The following is a 15434-nucleotide window of genomic DNA, read 5'->3' on the forward strand; positions in this document are numbered from 1 at the left end:
TTCTTTCAGTCCATGTCTAGATATGGCGGCTCTCAAACACAGTGTGTCTGCTTTCATTCCATGTCTAGATATAGGGGCTCTCAAACATGGTGTGCGGGGGAATATTGTTATCAGTCAACTTTCAACAAGTTTGCATGCAGTTTGCTGGGCTCGCCACTTCAACATGTCCATCTAAGATCACTGCATTTAAATCTGTGCTTCATCTTGGCTCAGACAATTCATAAGACAAGAAACAAAATGGTCCAGGCTAAAAAATACTGTATCCTGAGTTGCAGGTCTGTCACTATGGTAACTAGTTTCAGCACCACGTCCCCACAGATAGAGATGTGTCTTCAACATGGCAGTCCATCACCAGTGGCAGACTGATAACTGGCCAGAGTCAAACATGATAATTATTTAATAATGAACAACATTCATGAATATTGTTATAGTTGAGAATACATTGTGACACACTTCTGTACAACTAACCAACCAAAACAATAATGAAATATGTTAATTGTGTTAAATGATGACAATCTACTGCAACTTGAACTGATAGATTGCCTATCATATTGGCATTGATCACAAACATAAGTAGTGATTGAAAGAAATCAGGACAAATTTGGTAGTAAAGAGAAAAGTTTAATATTTAAAACAAAGTGAACAAATCTGACATTATATTTTGGGGTTGATCCCCAAACACCTTGTAATGGTCCTATATAGTCAATTGAGCACTAAAAAGGGAAATAACTCATACAGAAACCCAATAAGAGAGACTCAACGTTCCCTCGATGTATGTCAACAACAGGGGTTCTGGATTAAAAAATCATTTCATATTACACATGAATTATTTTGATTATCCACATCTACCTATCTTATGATACACTGATCATAGCTACAGAGTCTATTGGCTCAAAGCTCATATTCCCTACAGTATTTACATGTAAACAGGTGTGGAGGTATATATTATACAATATAAGCATAACATGAGAAATTACAAATAACATAATTTCATCAATTCAGAAAATTAACAAGTCAAAACTGGGTTAGTGGCAAACCCAGAACAACAACTCATTCATTGGAATTACTCAAAATGAAGCATTAACTATTGATTTTCTTCTGAAAGAAGTCTGTACATTACACAGGTGAAATGTTGAAACAAATGACTGATGCTATAGAAGGCTTATTCACGGTGAGGTCCTGGTAATTTACTAAATATATCTATTACCATGTCTTGCTTACATATTCTTTTTACCGTCATTGTGTCTTCGAAACATTTTACACGGTCCTGTTTCTTCTGAACTTATTTCAAGAACAAATACACAATTTCCTTAGTTCCAGACAAACTTTATAAGAAAATTCATGAAACTCAGAACCAAAACCCCTTTACTCTTCAACCTAATGCAGATTAACAGTTTGACTAATCAAATCAGTAAAGAACAACAACTCTTGTCGCCAACAAGAGTTGTCTCCCTTTGACACATTCATTGAGACGTCACTACAAATGGACAGACTGGCTTGACACTTGGGCCATGAGAGTGTTCAGCTGCTAGCATGGTATCCGTGCTACATACTGGTTCCACTGTTTGTTGGTGTGTGGTGACAAGCTGTCTCTGGTTGGTGTTAATACTGGGTGTCCTGTAGATACCCCTCTGTACAGATTATCTACAGTAGAGTTCACTGATTTAGCCTCTCCAGGTCTTCGGGTGATAAAAATCGGACGTGTGTAAACGGGAATATTCCAGTTCTTCCATTCACCTCCCCCTCCCACTGTCCGTTAACATTCATCGCTGTGACCGTGATTATCTCCCCTTTCTGAAATAGACATAAATTTTTAACAGTGGGGCTTTGGACAGTGAGAATAAAGTTCACCTCCTACATCCATGTGCGGAATGAACCAAGGTTGTTTCATGAGACAACATCGTACACACAAGACTGACCGATCACAACTATCAATATACAGTTCTAAACTGGGCACCCTCCACACGACTAAAATGGGCAGACGAGTCATCCAGCAGTGACAAAACATGATTAGAAACGTCACACTGGGATCACTTGGGTCCAACTACCAAGCTTAAGCACAGAGCTTGGGCCTCTGAACAGCGCAGAGCATGGGCAAGCAAAAGATTTAAAATTTAACGCACATCAGCAATGTTGCAGCCACATCCTTGTGTGATGAGAGGGAGTCATGGACATGTTTTTGAGAGTCAGATACGCAGGTTTTCTGCAAACACTGCAACCCCAGGGGAAGTAAATACACTTTACTCTCGTCCTCTGGAACAGACTCATAAAAATGCAACTTCTTAGTGGATGTGAGGCTAGCGACCCAGGATCATCATGAGGGCATTGCTTCAACCCAACATAGTATATCCTGTCAACCAACATAGTAGGCATTAACCCACATGTATGAGTCTGCTTGGCAAAGCTTCAGCTGTGAGTAAGCTTGAGAACCCCTCTGTATGAGTCAACCTACCAATAGCTTCAGCTGTGTTTTGTCCTAAGCATTGAGAACCCCTTTGTATGAGTCAACCTACCAATAGCTTCAGCTGTGTTTTGTCGTAAGCATTGAGAACCCCTCTGTATGAGTCAACCTACCAATAGCTTCAGCTGTGTTTTGTCGTAAGCATTGGGTATCCGCTGGGTGATCACAGTAGCCTTTGCTGGCAGAGTTACCTGGAAACAAACAAGCAAGAATTATACATACACAAGATGTATCTGTATTTATCTCATTCAAGTAGTGAGTGAAGGTGTGAGTTTAGTTTTACGCCACACTCAGCAATATTCAAGCTATATGGCAGCGGTCTGTAAATAATCGAGTGTGGACCAGACAAGCCAGTGATCAACAGCATGAGCATCGACCCACGCAATTGGGACACGATGACAACCAAGTCAGCGAGTCTGACCACCTGATCTTTAATAAGCTGGAAATATCACAGTGTCATGGCAACAAACATTTTGTATATTTCACCAGGGTGCCGTTCCACTAACCGATCTTATCTAAGATCAATCTTAGCAAGTTACGCCTATTTTACAATCGTCTTAGCTAAAAGGTACACCCATTCCACTAACCGATTTAGGTCGATCATAGCCGGTCCCGATCTTACGATCCGATCTAAGCTTAGATCGAGACTCTTTCGTGCGAGAGAAAGAGAAATGCGTGGAAGTAGTTTTGGAACCAAGTGTAAACATGGAGAAAAAACCTCGAGCAAAATATTAGGGTAGTGAGCACCTTGGTTTCAGGGGCAAGTGTGATCACCTCTACCTCGCCACAAGCAAATCACCTGATAACGTTTCTAGAATCTGTCAGTGGTCTTGAAAAACACACAGCCTGCCTTAAAATTTAGAATCCCCCACCAAATAAGCGCATGTGAAATCAAACATATTAGTATCTCTTTGTTTCAGAACATTGTTCACTTCATGACCCGTCCCTATTCTTAACCATGACGGTGCAATATTGTTGAACAAATGTATTACACCGACTCAGCTGTGTTCCCATGACGAATGTGGTCAGACTGGCCTCACACTTGTAAGTCTTCAGTGCAGTGTTTGTTTACATCACAGAAATAAACAAATTCATCTAATGGTTGGTTTTAGGGGACGTTCACGGTGAAATGCTCGCTCTTCTTCTTCACATAGACTATGAAAGCCACCATTTTGGTTCCTCTATGATTGATTTTAGCTATCCTAAGTTGGTCATGAGCATCTTAGACTTTGGATCTTAACTTTACGATTGACTTGGGTAAGATTGGTTAGTGGAACGGTATGCCGATCGTAACGTCACGCTAAGATTGGGATTTTAGGGGTTTACGATTGGCGTAGGGCTAAGATCGGTTAGTGGAACGGCACCCAGCTGAACAGTCACATGACACTGACTTGACATCATCAGGAGGTAACCTGGTAATAATGCTACACTTGCTTCCAAACAGTGGAAGGTGTTAAACATGGCTTGCCCATCAGGGAATACAGTTTGTTATACCCTGTCTGGTTGAAGGATAACACTCAACACCTCTCTCAGGTTGGTTCCCACTGGCAGTGAAAGGAGGGACATCTGATTCACCCAGTTTTGCCACTGCACTTCAGCTCAATGTGGGGGAAAGGGGATGTTTTCCACCTTGGTGAATATGAGGAGGACAGGTTTGTGCTGGTATTTCAAGCATCGTAGGCAGGCTTCAAACCTACAAACAGCAGATCCTTCAGCAAAGGGATGCACCTCTGCAGGGGTGTTTGTCTCTGCCTTGGAATTTGTGTGTTCCTTTTGAGACATCGCTGTGGAGAGGGTTTGTCTGATCAGGTACCGTCTGGTGGCAACAATTTGGCAGTCTCCAAGCATGACAGAACATGAGACACATCTTTTACTTACATCTTGATGGATTAGTGGTGTCAGGTCTTCTGTCTGTTGACAATGGTGGTGTATAACATCACTGGAGACAGTTGTTACATGAGTTAACATCAGTGCTATAATCTTACATCTGCAGAGTGAGTTCAGCTATCATTCAGACAACACTCAATATAAGGGATGGGTATTGGGGGTTCAAAGTTGATCAAAATATACCTGTCAAGACATTGGGTACTTACATCAGTTAACATTGGTGGTATTGGACTCTGGTAGTCTGGTCTAGGTGGGCTTGTCACTTCCTGATACTGCAATGGAAGATGTGTAACATTCAGCAATACACCAGCTGTTTGGCGAAAGTCTGTAAATACTGGATTCTGTTCCTAATTCCTTTATGTCCTAATTCATCAGCACAGCACAGCTCACCAATTAACACATCACAACTATAGTCAACTGTAGTCTTTGTGATTCATACAACAGTGTATATATAGTCTTTGTGATTCATACAACACTGTATATATAGTCTTTGTGATTCATACAACACTGTATATATAGTCTTTGTGATTCATACAACACTGTATATATAGTCTTTGTGATTCATACAACACTGCAACACTGTATATAGTCTTTGTGGAGTTTTGTGATTCATATATATAGTCTTTGTGATTCATACAACACTGTATATATAGTCTTTGTGATTCATACAACACTGTATATATAGTCTTTGTGATTCATACAACACTGTATATATAGTCTTTGTGATTCATACAACACTGTATATATATGTAGATTCCTTTGTGATTCATACAACACTGTATATATAGTCTTTGTGATTCATACAACACTGTATATATAGTCTTTGTGATTCATACAACACTGTATATATAGTCTTTGTGATTCATACAACACTGTATATATAGTCTTTGTGATTCATACAACACTGTATATATAGTCTTTGTGATTCATACAACACTGTATATATAGTCTTTGTGATTCATACAACACTGTATATAGTCTTTGTGATTCATACAACACTCTATATATAGTCTTTGTGATTCATACAACACTGTATATAGTCTTTGTGATTCATACAACACTGTATATATAGTCTTTGTGAGTGAGTGAGTGAGTAAGTGAGTGAGTGGTGTTTTACATGATTTTAGCAATATTCAAGCAATATCACGACAGGGACACCAGAAATGGGCTTCACACATTGCACCCATGTGGGGGTTCGAACCCGGGTCTTCGGTGTGACGAAGCGACCGCTTTAACCACTAGGCTACCCCACCTCCCCTATATAGTCTCTGTGATTCACACAACACTGTATAAAGTGAGTTTCATTCTTCACAATGACATGGTGTGTCTCTTACCTTGCCGAAGTAGGGCACAGGGATCTGTCCGACACGGCCCTGGTTGTTGCGAGCAGTCCACCAGCTCTCCTCATCCTTGGCGATGACTTCCAACACTTCCCCCTTCATGAACGGCAGATCCTCGGGGTCCTGCAATAACATCAACACTCACTCACTCACTCCAAAAGTAAGTCAAGTCCATGTGAATATGACCCTGGTTATAACTGGAACAACTGTAAGGAACAAATATAGGTCCTCCCCTGTCTCCTTTGCAGAGAACAAAATAAATTCATCAGTGAGTATTTATTATATAACAGCCATAAACATATTTAAGTGTAACACTCCATTTATCAACCAAAACTGTTCTTGTAACGTTTCTAGTTTGAATCAGTAACAATCAGTGTTTGGTGTGTGAAGAGTGAAGCTGACCAACTTCAGAGGCTGAGAGTGATATTATTTGGAACTGACATTATCGTTGACGACGAATTGGTACACCTAATATTGTGTTGTCTCAGTGAAGAGATATCTAGCTGTTGTGTACGATGGTGTCAAGTCAAGATTTGATCACATTGAAATTTCACTTCATGCTGAAAAGTATGTGATATATAGAGTATCTCACCCAAGTGTCTACTGATATCAATCAACACGAGTTGATAAAGTTACAAATATCCGAGGCTTGCCGAGGATATTTTTACCTTTATCAACGAGTGTTGATGTAATTGATATCAGTAGACACGAGAGTGAGATTCTGTTTATCATCAAAAATCATTCTTCATTAGTTTTCAATGACAAATGTACAACTCTGAACACCGTACTACCATTAGACTTGCAGTGCAGCGATGTCATAGCATTGTGACCCCATCAAGTTGATGACATCATAGCATTGTCAGGGCATTGTACAAAATCTACTGTCAAAACGATATCTCCTAGGAGATATCATATGATCTCACACAAGTGATATCTCCTGTGGAACACAGTTTTGGATGATAATTGTGTATACACAGAAGCTGAAGTGTGCACTCCTATAATGGAATAATGCGATTTAGCTAAGATCACGTTTAAAAATACCACCGTGACATTGTTGTGTATTCACATCATCGTACATTACAGGAGAACTGATCTAAGGTACTGTCAATGGACAGTAATATGTTGATGAAACTTTGCATCTGGTCATAGTACACACTTGAATTACCAGCAGATATATGGAACAACCAAATGACAATGCGAGACAACATCGTGCCCTGGTTCTTACTGACTATCCCCGATGAGAAGGCACAAGGATATTGGACTGACTATCCCCGATGAGAAGGCACAAGGATATTGGACTGACTATCCCTGATGAGAAGGCACAAGGATATTAGACTGACTATCCCCGATGAGAAGGCACAAGGATATTGGACTGACTATCCCCGATGAGAAGGCACAAGGATATTGGACTGACTATCCCTGATGAGAAGGCACAAGGATATTAGACTGACTATCCCCGATGAGAAGGCACAAGGATATTGGACTGACTATCCCCGATGAGAAGGCACAAGGATATTGGACTGACTATCCCTGATGAGAAGGCACAAGGATATTAGACTGACTATCCCCGATGAGAAGGCACAAGGATATTGGACTGACTATCCCCGATGAGAAGGCACAAGGATATTGGACTGACTATCCCTGATGAGAAGGCACAAGGATATTGGACTGACTATCCCCAATGAGAAGGCACAAGGATATTGGACTGACTATCCCTGATGAGAAGGCACAAGGATATTGGACTGACTATCCCCAATGAGAAGGCACAAGGATATTGGACTGACTATCCCCGATGAGAAGGCACAAGGATATTGGACAGACAAACTCCCTTAAAGCCGTGACATGTTCCCAAGAGAGCATCTGTGAGCCGTTCTCTGCACCTGGCCAACAGAACCTGTTTGGGTAGCTGTTTGTGGCAGCAATACCGAGGACAGTGACACGCAGCCTAGTCAGCAGTATGGATCAAGGTGTCATGCATGTATTGCCCAAAATGGTGGATATATCAGAAACTGATCTCCACACCACAAATGTATTTTACTGAAATTTTTCTTCATTTAACCTTCACTATCATTTCATAAGTTACTCTATATTTAGTCAGTAGAATATATATCAACACTCATCGTAAAAGCTTAAAATTCTCATGCTGACATATTTCGAGATCAAACGACATGCAGGTGAGATTCTCTGTATCTTTTGTTTTATAAGTAATTCTGACAAGTAAGTTTGTTCTATATTATACTTCTAATTATATCGCAACTGGCCCATAGGGTCTGGAGCTGAGGGATGTCATTCATCCGTTGTTCATTATCAAACTGGAAGATAGGTTGAGCTGAGTCCTGACCCAGCCAGGAAGATGGGATCCAGTTTCCTCATGATAATTAGGATTTCAGCTTTACTGAGTTGAATAAATACATTTATGGATAACAACTTCTTTTTATTCGTGAGACGTTTCGATACAGATTCTTGTACCGTTGTCAAGCATAACGGAATCTGTATCGAAACGTGGCACTCATGAATAAAATGAAGTTGTTATCCATAAAGTTTGTTCTATATTATACTTCCCAACTTCTCAAATGCCACTCAAAGAAGTTAATTAGAAGTACTCATTAAATAGGAAGAGGTACTTAAATATCATTTTTTTTATTTGTCTATACTCTAGAGCACTTCATAGATATTATCTCCAAACCACGAGCACTTGCAACATTCTCAACAACTTTAGGAACATTATTCTCTGAAACACTTAAGTAGTGCTTTGTTCTGCTTAGCCATCTATGTCAAGAGTTGCTTTGTAAGCTAAATTTTCTAAATTTTTGATTAAAATGACTGTTTCCTTTTCATGGCATACATCATATATCTAATGTAATAAATGTGTTGAAATGTTTTGAGACATGCCCCGCCAAAGTCTCCCTGTCACAGTGACACAATTAGGGACAACGCAAGCCCAACTAAATCCTGGTGCACTTGTTTAACAATAGTCAGTCATTCATGTCGACCAGGAAGTGTTTCCTTGGTAATGTTTGGTGGACAAAGCATCTTCCCTAATCTGTACAATGAACAATCCGGTCTACATACCAAAATATACATCAGTAGTTTTTACATATAGGGAAAGTGTCAAAAGTTGTTGAGTGGCAGGTGTCTGCTGGGAGGATGGATGGACAGAGAAACAGTAAACAATATTCAAAGAAAATCACTAATCTGAAAATCAGGACCAAATAGTCACTATGAAGAACATAAAGACATACTTACCCTTCCAGGAAAGTCATATTTGGCTACAATCTTAATCCTTGGTGCCTGAAAACCAACACAAACAGGATGAGAAAACATCATCTGCACACTTCCTGACACAACCACACACACCAGCAAACAGCATAGTTATGTTATATAAAAATAGGTGCTAATCTCATCTAAAACAATAGCAGGTGGCCGGGGGCAGAAGTCTTGTTCTATCTGTTAGTTTGTTATATTGATAGGTTAGATTGTTAACACATACTCAGCAATATTCCAGCTATATGGCGGGGTCTGTAAATAATTGGATCTGGACCAGATAATCCAGTGATCAATAGCATAAGCATCGATCTACGCAATAGGGCCATGAAGACATGTGTCAACCAAGTCAGTGAGCCTGACCACCTGATCTTGTTAGTCGCCTCTTACGACAAGCATAAGTTGCTGAAGACAATTGCTGACCCAAATATTCATGGGTCCTCAGTTTGTTTGTCATAAACATAGTTCACTGTTGACTCACAGTACAATCCCTGTGTGCACACATTTTCATAAGTTGCTGCGTATGTGCACTAGTGGTGGACTGATCAATATAAATAATCAAAGATTGGTCGTAATGATAAAATGTCCAAGCAATCGATCATGTTTTCTCATAATCAAACACAAACAATTTTGGAACACTTGTTTGCAATAACAATATTTTTCACAAGGTTGGTTTTGTCTGTTACATTTCATAAGCACTACAAGCTGGTTCCAAGTCATGATTGAATTTATCTTAACGACTCCAGGAAATTCATGTTCCTTACACACTAGTCATCCTTTAAAGATGTAAAATTTGCAAATCCATTTTGTGCAATTTGCAGAAAAATGGTTGCAATGAACCAATCATCAATTATGAGATTTAAACCAATTCCCAACACTAATATGCATATATACTGACTATCACATTCGTTTAAAACATAACTACAGTTACACATTTTACTGACGGTCCCAACATCACTGAAGTCACATACATAATTACTGAGGGTCACGCTGTTTATAACACCAATTTCTGAACAAGTTCTGACATTCATGTAACCATGACAACACAATATTCAAACAGACCTACTGACACAAGGTGTGTAAACTTACCGGTTTTATTAACGATGTTGAATCTAGGTAATGTGTTTTATAAAAGTTAAGAAGGTTAGGGATATCCGGGAACTCCTGGTCCCCGATGCGGAACCGCGTCTTGTTCCCCACTTGTATGCGGTTGATGATGTAATGGCTGACTTTCATATCCTCCCTGAAACAAGAGTGAGTGAGTGAGTTCAGTTTTACACCGCTTTTAGGAATATTCCAGCAATATCATGGCAGGAACACCAGAAATTGGCTTCACACATTACACCCATGTGGGGCATTGAACCCAGGACTAAGGCGTGACGAGCGAATGAGCACCAACATTGTTCTGTTTACCAGGGGCTCAAGTTAAACAGACATTCTAGCATGTACTATTAACCTCGACAAAACCTATGAAGGAAATGTCTAGTTTAATACAAATTATATGTGTGTGACTCTGAGGCAGATTGGTTAACCAAGCTAATCATTTTTTGTTTCCAAACACTGTCCTCCCAGGCTACACCCATCACTGCTTCATGCAGACCATGGGCAGGGCTTGTTACAACACTACCAAGAATAATGACTCTCATTTGTATTGTTGTCTTCAGGAGTTTGTGTTGGAGATTAAATAACTTATCTGGGAAGTTGTCTTTGTTGACGTATTACATAAATATAAAAAATGTTATGTACACTCTACAAATGCTGACACAATCTATACTTATGTTGACACACTTGTACTTTCCTCACAGAAGATACTCAAGTGAATTCCCCAGTAAGTAAATTATCAACACAGTGGTAACACCATGCCTCATGGTGAAGCTACACAATTGGACTGATCAGCACATTCACAGACAGGTGTGGGAATGGTCTTGCATGAACAGTTACAAATAACACTGATTGTGGGTTAGAATTTGGTTCAACATAGTGCACTTCTAGGCTTCTTACAAAGTTGACAGCACAAATCAACACAATTCACATGGGTCAGCAATGATATGTTAATATATCCAAGTTATGCTGATTTGATTTCTTTATGCAAACAATGAAGCCAAGCCTGGAGAATCTACTACAAGACACGTGTGTGTCTGCAAGTGATTGAGCAAGTGAGCAAGAGAGAGACAGGCAAATAGACAACCCACTCACACAACCACACACACACACAAACACACACACACACACACACACACACACACACACACACACACACACACAGAGACACACACAAGCATGCATGCACACACACACACACCAGGTAGATGTTGTACTGAAGTGGCATTAAACAGGCAGATGTATTTAGGTGGCATCAGACAGGTGTATTTAGGTGGCATCAGACAGGTGTATTTAGGTGGCATCAGACAGGTGTATTTAGGTGGCATCAGACAGGTGTATTTAGGTGGCATCAGACAGGTGTATTTAGGTGGCATCAGACAGGTGTATTTAGGTGGCATCAGACAGGTGTATTTAGGGTGGCATCAGACAGGTGTATTTAGGTGGCATCAGACAGGTGTATTTAGGTGGCATCAGACAGGTGTATTTAGGTGACATCAGACAGGTGTATTTGTATTTAGGTGGCATCAGACAGGTGTATTTAGGTGACATCAGACAGGTGTATTTAGGTGACATCAGACAGGTGTATTTAGGTGGCATCAGACAGGTGTATTTAGGTGGCATCAGACAGGTGTATTTAGGTGGCATCAGACAGGTGTATTTAGGTGGCATCAGACAGGTGTGGCATCAGACAGGTGTATTTAGGTGGCATCAGACAGGTGTATTTAGGTGGCATCAGACAGGTGTATTTAGGTGGCATCAGACAGGTGTATTTAGGTGGCATCAGACAGGTGTATTTAGGTGGCATCAGACAGGTGTATTTAGGTGGCATCAGACAGGTGTATTAGGGTGGGTGACATCAGACGTGACGACTGTATTTAGGTGGCATCTGAACAGGTGGCATCAGGTTTATTACTCAACGCTCTTCAATATGTCCCTGTATCATATACAAAGTATTGCACTTTCAAGGATTCCATCTGTTTTCATGTATGTTTCAGACTAGTTTCGGAGGGGAGAGATTCTGATCTGATGTACTTTGGTCTGCATTAAGCAGCATGACCATGGGGACACCAGGCTGGGGTATGTGTAGTCGGAGGATAATGTGATGTTCCCGCGGCTGAACGGAGGAGGGAGGAAATGCTCTATTGCAGTTTGTGAATGTTTTGTATATAAAACAGTGTGTGGGAATGTGCTCACTGAAGTGTCCTTGGCACCAAGCCATTATGTTAGACCATGATGAGATTAGGTCATAATACAGCTGTATATATACTTGATGAAGTGTATCTTTATCAAGGACAATGTGTTCACTGTGTACATGTTGCCAACAGAGCCTGCATTACAACAACATGGGAATGTTTGGGACATATCTATATGTGTGATAATGTCCCATCAAATACATCGTGTTCAGAGCCTGCATTACAACAACATGGGAATGTTTGGGACATATTTATATGTGTGTTAATGTCCCATCAAATACATCATGTTCAGAGCCTGCATTACAACATGGGAATGTTTGGGACATATCTATATGTGTGTTAATGTCCCATCAAATACATCGTGTTCAGAGCCTGCATTACAACATGGGAATGTTTGGGACATATCTATATGTGTGTTAATGTCCCATCAAATACATCATGTTCAGAGCCTGCATTACAACATGGGAATGTTTGGGACATGTTCAGAGCCTGCATTACAACATGGGAATGTTTGGGACATATCTATATGTGTGTTAATGTCCCATCAAATACATCGTGTTCAGAGCCTGCATTACAACATGGGAATGTTTGGGACATATCTATATGTGTGTTAATGTCCCATCAAATACATCATGTTCAGAGCCTGCATTACAACATGGGAATGTTTGGGACATATCTATATGTGTGTTAATGTCCCATCAAATACATCGTGTTCAGAGCCTGCATTACAACATGGGAATGTTTGGGACATATCTATATGTGTGTTAATGTCCCATCAAATACATCGTGTTCAGAGCCTGCATTACAACATGGGAATGTTTGGGACATATCTATATGTGTGTTAATGTCCCATCAAATACATCGTGTTCAGAGCCTGCATTACAACATGGGAATGTTTGGGACATATCTATATGTGTGTTAATGTCCCATCAAATACATCGTGTTCAGAGCCTGCATTACAACATGGGAATGTTTGGGACATATCTATATGTGTGTTAATGTCCCATCAAATACATCGTGTTCAGAGCCTGCATTACAACATACATGTGGAATGTTTAATGTTCAGAGCCCATCAAATGGGACATATGTGTGTTAATGTTCAGAGCCTGCATTACAACATGGGAATGTTTGGGACATATCTATATGTGTGTTAATGTCCCATCAAATAAATCGTGTTCAGAGCCTGCATTACAACATGGGAATGTTTGGGACATATCTATATGTGTGTTAATGTCCCATCAAATAAATCGTGTTCAGAGCCTGCATTACAAGAATAGTTGAATGACATTTGTTGGGACATTATCCAAATGTTTGGGTCATAGGCAGCTTTCAAAATCAATGTCAGTCCTTAGGCCCGAAGCCAACTGAAAACCACTCAGACCCACAGCTTTTGTTTTCTGCAGGTCCTTATGGCCGACAGCTTTTTCATCCCCAATAACTAAGAGCATTATTTCCATATTAAAATATAGGGGCTATACATTCTGATCAGGATCAACAACTTATTAGGGTTCTGGGTCCTAAGGGCCTGCAGCTGTTCAGTGTTAAGGTCAAACACTGGCTATATGCATATGTCTGTTAATGTCCAATCAAACAAGTGTTTGTCACTAAAATGGCAATGACCCCGCCGCTAAAGAATGGAATATTTATAACACATTAACTACTTTTTATTTTTTTGTCACATACAAGATGCCTGAAATGACTGCTGTCTGCATAATCACCCAATGTAGGCTGTTGACATAATTGAAGACATTGGGTGAAATGTTTTATGAGATACATGTATCGCATTAACAAGAGTTTGAAAAGTGGTCAAAGTGTCATGGTGACCTTGAAGATAAGGTCAAGGTCACCCAAAACAACTGGTGTCTCGTAATCCCCAAAGCAATTGAAGACATTGGGTCTGCGTAATCCCCAATGAAAAGTGGTCAAAGTGCTGTGACCTTGAAATAAAGGTCAAGGTCACATTGGGTACTACAGTCCCCAATGAGATATGAAGACATTAACAAGAGTTTGAGAAAGTTAACAAGAGGTGAAAAGTGGTCATGGTGACCTTGAAGATAAGGTCAAGGTCACCCAAAGCAACTGGTGTCTGCATAATCCCCCAATGTAGGCTGTTGACATAATTGAAGACATTGGGTGAAATGGTTTATGAGATACATGTATCGCGTTAACAAGAGTTTGAAAAGTGGTCAAAGTGTCGTGGTGACCTTGAAGATAAGGTCAAGGTCACCCAAAGCAACTGGTGTCTGCGTAATCCCCAATGTAGGCTGTCACCAAATTTGAAGACATTGGGTACTACAGTTCATGAGATATCACGTTAACGAGAGTTTGAAAAGTGGTCAAAGTGCCGTGGTGACCTTGAAAATAAGGTGTGTTGATTATATCGGTGATAGAAACAGCCAATAACAGGACCATCAAGTCGGAGTAGTGAGTCTACATTGTCATGCACCTAAACATATACCGAGCGGACTTACCTGACACATAGCACAAAGTCTCCACGTATTGATCTGCTCTCTCGTACAAGGAACACGCCACTATCACATTCATTCATCAGTATATCATTGGTCTCCTCTCGACCAAGTGGACCGAAGTACCAACTGAAACAAACAACACAAACATGAGCATTCAACAACAACATGACTGTTATAAGTTTATACATCCTAGACCACAATTTCAACCTCATTTCACAATATCTCAGAGCTCATAGTTATAGTATGACCAGAAATTATTGAGAATTTTAGGAATATGTTTAATTGGATTTCTAGTGTAAACAACCTTGACCAGCTATCAAGTGCTTGGTTTCATTCAAGAGAGACAACTCTGTTAATCCTTTTTCATTAGTTTGTGAAGAGTTATCCCCCTTTGTTTACTTATTTTACAGTGATCCTCAGTATGGATGATTTAGAGAAGAGGAAGTTGATTTTAGAGTATTATAACAAGGACATCAGATCAGCTAAAGTGATTTCAAGTAGAACAGGCATCCCTTTGTCCACTGTTTATTGTGTTTTGAAAAATATTGCAAATGGATATGGCATTGAGCACCAGGGAGGCACAGGTAGGCCCAGAAAATTGACTGTCGGTGACAGGAGGCGGCTTGGTATTCTTGTTTCTACAAACAAACGAAGGAGTTTAGAAAACTTAAGGCTGGATATGATTGATAGAGGAACTGTGGCTGTCTGTAAGGAGACA

At 40.1% G+C, this 15434-nt stretch overlaps 1 protein-coding gene across 1 annotated transcript in view; it reads right to left on the reverse strand.

Annotated features, from left to right (window-relative positions):
* Window positions 1-605: 605 nt before the first annotated feature.
* LOC124267677 (adapter molecule Crk-like) overlaps window positions 606-15434 on the reverse strand; it is a 29762-nt gene continuing 14933 nt past the window's right edge. The window contains exons 2-8 of the mRNA XM_046702648.1: window positions 14720-14842; window positions 10042-10195; window positions 8935-8979; window positions 5683-5811; window positions 4555-4620; window positions 2575-2652; window positions 606-1794 (exon numbers count right to left, since the gene is read on the reverse strand). Coding sequence (XP_046558604.1) covers window positions 1657-1794; window positions 2575-2652; window positions 4555-4620; window positions 5683-5811; window positions 8935-8979; window positions 10042-10195; window positions 14720-14842 — 733 coding nt within the window. The 3' untranslated portion in view covers window positions 606-1656. The remainder of the gene's footprint in view (window positions 1795-2574; window positions 2653-4554; window positions 4621-5682; window positions 5812-8934; window positions 8980-10041; window positions 10196-14719; window positions 14843-15434) is intronic.

This window comes from Haliotis rubra, unplaced genomic scaffold, assembly GCF_003918875.1.
Source record: "Haliotis rubra isolate DU_JTF1 unplaced genomic scaffold, ASM391887v1 Scf133, whole genome shotgun sequence".
NCBI classification, from domain to species: Eukaryota; Metazoa; Mollusca; class Gastropoda; order Lepetellida; family Haliotidae; genus Haliotis; species Haliotis rubra.